The following is a 6,000-nucleotide window of genomic DNA, read 5'->3' on the forward strand; positions in this document are numbered from 1 at the left end:
GAGTTTTACCACAGTTAGCTGAAACAATGCTGAACCCAGTTTGTACTGCCACTAAGTAAAGTCAGCATCGTGTGAGATAAAATTCTTCTCAATTGAATTAAAGCACAATAAACTTTTGCAATATAGAGAAGTTCTTTCAAACATAATTATAGATTTCAGGACTATGAAAACAATAATACAAATCCAGAATATGTTTCCGTAGTGGTTAAGCAGTTAAGGTTGAAACACTATACCAACAAAAACTAGGAAATTGAAAACAAAGGAGAATGCTCTCTCCTTAAGTGGGCTCTTAGGCTTTGTTTTTGTACATTTGGCTTTCTCTCCACACACTTTCCAGTAATGTGGGTTTGTGTACAGCTGTACACATAAATAGCCAGACTTTGTCAGTTCCTATTACACCTTTAACATTCGTGGCCCGTTCAAAAAAAATCATACTTATTGTACGGTAGCCTCAACTTGCATAACTAAAACATCCTACAGATTTAACAAACTGTTTATACAGAAATTGTGAGTTGAAGCTATAAAACCCTAGGGAGCAACAAGTAAACTCATATGATGGAATGGTTGAGTTTGTAAAGTAAACACAGCTAATATATTTTGTGACCGCATCATTTCCTTTCTCTTTTTCTTATTTTCTTCCAGAACCGAATGGAGGAAAGCAAAGCACTGTTTAGGACAATTATCACATATCCATGGTTCCAGAACTCTTCGGTCATTCTGTTCTTAAATAAAAAAGATCTTCTAGAGGAGAAAATTATGTACTCCCATCTAGTTGACTATTTCCCAGAGTATGATGGTAAGTAATATTGCAACACCAGAATTCATGCTCCAGATCATAGAATCATAGAATATCAGGGTTGGAAGGGACCTCAGGAGGTCATCTAGTCCAACCCCCTGCTCAAAGCAGGACCGATCCCCGACTAACTCATCCCAGCCAGGGCGTTGTCAAGCCTGACCTTAAAAAAAAAAAATCTTGAGATACTCATTGCATTTACACTACAATGGTGATATGTGGTAAACAGCATTGTCTAAATTGCAGACAGACAGATCTTTCCAGTACGTATTGCTGAGAAATGTATTTAGTTTATATGGTACATAGAAGCTCGTAATGCAATAATAATCAACAGTTTTTTGCAGAGTTAATAGAATATGTACTTATGGCGTCAGATGATTAACTGATGGTTGGGAAGATGGGGTTGTAATGTACTAGATTTAAAAACATGAGAAAAAGAAAAAATACAAATGAAAACAGCAACTTCGAGACCTTCTAATCATTTCAAATAGTCCACAACCTTGTAGCATTTTTTATAACGGCTATAGGAAACCAGATGGAACATCAAGTAGATTTTCACCAGCTTCGCTGGAACTAATCACAAACCACGTATCATATTAAATAAGGTTTCCCTAAAATGTATAAAGTCTATGGGTGAAATCCTGATCCCATTAAAATCAATAGGAATTTTGCCATTGACTTCACTGAGGCCAGGGTTTTACTCTATACCTCCATTGTTTGTGGGGAGTGCAACAGTATCTGTGTGATACTAAATTATTTGAGATTTGCTGTTGTGATTTTAGATTTATGATTTATGAGGATTTTATGTCTTCAGAATGCTTAGATTTTTGAGGAAATTAGTCTCATGTTATCAGTGGACCTAATTTCAACCTAGCCTATAACTGTGTGCTTGCTGATCTAATTAAAAGAAGATCTTTTTTTCTAGGAATTTAAGATGGAATTAAAATTTTTCTAGGAATTTGCTGCTGGTTTTGAACACAATGAATTTTTTGCCAGATATATACATAATCTTGCATATTTACATTTAACTTGGCTTTACTGTGCAAAAGAACATTTTTTAAAGAACTGGATATCTGAAGGGAACATGTCATAAGTCTTTTCAGTGCTTCAAAGAGATCTGTCTGACTCCTCCCACCCTTCCACCACTCCATTTTTATAATGGAGTTTCCTTCCTTCTAATTTGATGTTACTAATATCAGGTTTAATGTGCCTGTTCCAGAGAACATTATGCAGGTCACATACCAGTTGCTAAGGAAATTCGTAGGATGTACATTCTGGAAGTTTTCATGAGGCGAAAGTGAAGTTATTTAAGGTATCTGAGTGGAGGCTTTGCTTGGAGTGGAAGAAAAGTCCCAGGTTCATCTGGTGAGTGGACTGAAGGGCTGCGTACTTAACCTAAAGGCTCCATTGTCCCTACCAGAGAGTGAACAGCAGATTAGGCTATAAGTTTGCTGAGGCTTCGAAAAGATAGTATCTCTAATTTTCAAGACCGAGATTAGGAAAACACTAGTTTATGATTTGAGAGACCTAGCTCATGGTCCTGCAAATTGTTCTGTGCAGTTGCAGGAGTCCACTCATGTAGAACAAGGATAAGGATCAGACCATAGTTATTATTTACAATTCAGCATAATTTTAGTGTGATAATCCTCCATCTATTTGAAAGCTGACAGTTGAATAGTAATTATTTTTAGTATCCTTTCAAGCCTAGGTCAGCCCCACTTACTAAGATGTCCCAACACTTCCTGTTATAAGATTCTGTTTTCAGTTGCTTATAACTTTGACAAACTTTTAACTATTTGGGTTGAAATTTTCCATGGTAGGTGTCTGCCCCAGGCTGAATTTTTCTGGAAAATTTCAGCCCAAATGGTTCAGCCATAGCTAAAGACAAATCTAGTGAAGAATATGTTGCTTTGCCCATTGTAAAAACAGATCTGGGGACCTTTTTTTTGAGACACTCTGGGGCCCCTACGCTTTGGAGCACACTCACAGATGCTGGTCTGGGAAAGCAGCAGCATGTGGTCACTACTCCTGCTGATTCCCTGAAGTACTGGCTGTGCAATGGATGCACATTGGCTACTCCAAGTTGGGAGTGAGTGTGTGGTCCATTTGCCTCATGTGCATATAGCTGAACATGCAGCCTGGTTACATAGACTGCATGCCCTTCTGAGAATTGCAGCCTTAATTTTGATTTAATAGGATAATTATTGTGTGTAAATTAAATAACAATTGATTAGTTAGATCATTAAGTTTTGTAATGTAACAACTTTGTAACAGAAGTGCATCAACTACAAAGCAACTGTATTTCATTATCAGCTAACATTAAAATGAATGAAGTTCTATCTGAGACAGTGTCATCTTAGTTTAGAATGTAATTCACTTAAACTATGTATTAAAATCCTCAGACATAGCTGTAAAAGTAGTAAACATTACAGTACAAGATTAGTTTTTTGTTTAAACATGAACATTGAATTACAATACCCCAAATACTGGTTAACCCTTTGAAATTACTGAAAGATTAATTATAAAAGGATTGATTTCTGTTTTGCTCATCCTTTGTTGTTACAGATTGTCCATTTCATTCTCCCCTTTAATAGGGTATCTTGGTGGGGAAGTGGAATAATTGGCAGGAAAATACTTATGCCCTCATGAGCATAATTTTATCTCTGAAATTTCCCTCAATTTTATTTTAAAAGGTCCTACTGAGAAGAAAAGAGCAAGGGCATGGTGTGAGTTGATTTATAAAATAATCTTTCCCTATTTCTCTTACCAGATATCACAGACTACAACTTTCTTCCACCTACTGCTAGACATAGTAGGATTCTCTCTGACAAAGAAGAAGCTCATGCATTTGATTAGCTTTTGCAAAACTAACTTTCTTTTCTAACCTAACAGGACCCCAGCGAGATGCACAGGCGGCACGAGAGTTCATTTTGAAGATGTTCGTAGACCTGAATCCAGACAGTGACAAAATTATCTACTCTCACTTCACGTGCGCTACAGACACAGAGAATATCCGCTTCGTCTTTGCTGCTGTCAAGGACACTATCCTACAGTTAAACCTGAAGGAGTACAACCTGGTCTAACTGTGCCTAGTAGGCCCCCCAAAATTCCCTTCGGGCAATTGAAGATATACAAGAGGGACTGTATTATCTGTGAAAACGACTTGCATAATACTAATTTATTGCCGGCCTGGACTCTGTGAATGTTCACAGAGTTTGTAGTAAATATTATGATTTTATTTAAACTATATTGAGGAAAAACAAAAGATGCTGAAATACATTGACAGCATGTTTCCTCATTTTTTTAGGCAAAACCTTGTGACTCAGTGTGTTTTAAATTCTCAGTCATGCACTCACAAAGGATAGAGGGTTTTTTGCTATTGAGGGAAAATCATGCTGGTTTCCCCTTTCCCCGACTCTTTCTTTCTCACTTTATCCCCTTTCCTCCGCTACATTTTATTATTGTTTTCAAAGGTACAACGGCCTTTTTTCCCAGTTGCATTCCTTGGTAAACTGTTTTCTCTACAGTGATCTGATCAGGAAAATACTATCATAATAATTTAAGCCATCAAACATTCTAATTTTACAGTATGTACTTTTTCTGAAAGATCAAAAGTATTGATACTGTGATTTTAAAATTCTTGACATGGATATTTTGCAAACTGTCTTCACGCTGTGGGCTATGATACTGGGATCAAAAACAGCAGTTGTAATAACATGGATTTTAACTTTAGCTACAACGTGGCAAATCAGAACGATGCATAGAAGACAGTAATGAAATGACTAAGGCAAAATGGTAATGTGGAATATGATAGAATTTCTTTTTAATTGCCATGTGTCTTTCTTTCTTTCTTTCTTTCTTTCTTTCTTTCTTTCTTTCTTTCAAATCATAGATGCCAAATAAAAATGCCATAGACACTACATTTTCCCCAGCGGCTGCAGCCTGAAACAGTGTTTTTTCAGGTTGGTTTTGTTTGTTTTATTTTTTGGTTTGGTTTGGTTTGGTTTTTTTAGTAAGCGCTTTTAAAATATTTTTGACCACAATTTAAACATTATTTTTATTGTATAAAAAAAAAATTCATGTTGCCAAACGTGGCTTTTTATAAAACCAATAGCTTTGAAACGTAAGATACTAATTGAAATGCCAAATTGATTGATTGGGAAATGGCCTGATTGAGACAATTGCCAAATGATAAAGAATTAAAGTTTTAGCTCATATGTTCCTTTTTTTTTTTTTTTTTTTTTATAGAAAATGTTCCATTTTCAATGCCAAAAACAGCAGCATGAGTGAAAATGCTGCTGGATGCATCATGCACATGTGTATTGTCTACACTAATTTAAAGACAATTTTACTCTGTCCTTATGTCAAAGATAGTATGAGAGTACAGGGAACATTTTCTGCAGAAATATCAAGGCACCTTTAGTTGTGAAACATGAAATTACTGATGAGTAATCATATTCAGGACCCTGTCTTGATACAGTTGCTTGTTAATTGATTGACAGATATCTAACAGGCTTAATACAAAGTAGCCTCTCTCAGTGTTCCATAGAAAGATTTACTCATGTAAATGAAACAGCAAAGATCTTACTTTTGAACTCCAAATGTGCAATTTTTTTAAACAACAAAGACAGCACACACATTTATGAGGTTCTCTTCTGCAGGTTGGGTTGAAAAAACTTTTTTTAACAAGTCACAAGACTGCTAGCAAGCTGCAGAGAACTCAGAGGTCTGACATGTAATTGGACTGATTATCCACAATACCATGCAGCACTAGAGTGCACTTATGTAGAAATTGCTCCTTCAGAGCAACAAAGGGGAGGGGGAAAAAGAATGGCTTACTAGTTGAGTACCAAAGTTAACAATAAATACTAACGAGATGTGGTTCATCTTTAACCCGCCCCCCCAATGCAAAACAACAATAACAACAAAAATTGTAATTTTTCTCCCTCATGAGACACCGTGTAATTTAAAACTGGTTGTAGGTATACTGCAATTATGAATGCTATAATCATTGTACATACATATATATATATATATATATATATATATATATATGGCAGCATCCATATTGGCTTTGTAATCATTAATTTTTTGGCAGATTGAATGTGCTGTATTGATATGTATCTATGTAATTGTATTGTATGTCTTATAGCTAATTCACATTTTAAATAATGTTATTTTATTTACTTTTTTAAGAGAGAAGAATG

The 6,000-nt window shown here is 35.6% G+C and overlaps 1 protein-coding gene across 1 annotated transcript in view; it reads left to right on the plus strand.

The window, feature by feature from the left end:
• Positions 1 to 5,799, plus strand: part of LOC141987660 (guanine nucleotide-binding protein G(q) subunit alpha) — a 227,867-nt gene extending 222,068 nt beyond the window's left edge. The window contains exons 6-7 of the mRNA XM_074953214.1: positions 643 to 796; positions 3,686 to 5,799. Coding sequence (XP_074809315.1) covers positions 643 to 796; positions 3,686 to 3,876 — 345 coding nt within the window. The 3' untranslated portion in view covers positions 3,877 to 5,799. The remainder of the gene's footprint in view (positions 1 to 642; positions 797 to 3,685) is intronic.
• The last annotated feature ends 201 nt before the right edge of the window (positions 5,800 to 6,000 follow it).

The sequence above is a fragment of the Natator depressus genome, chromosome 5 (assembly GCF_965152275.1).
Source record: "Natator depressus isolate rNatDep1 chromosome 5, rNatDep2.hap1, whole genome shotgun sequence".
Lineage (NCBI taxonomy): Eukaryota > Metazoa > Chordata > Testudines > Cheloniidae > Natator > Natator depressus.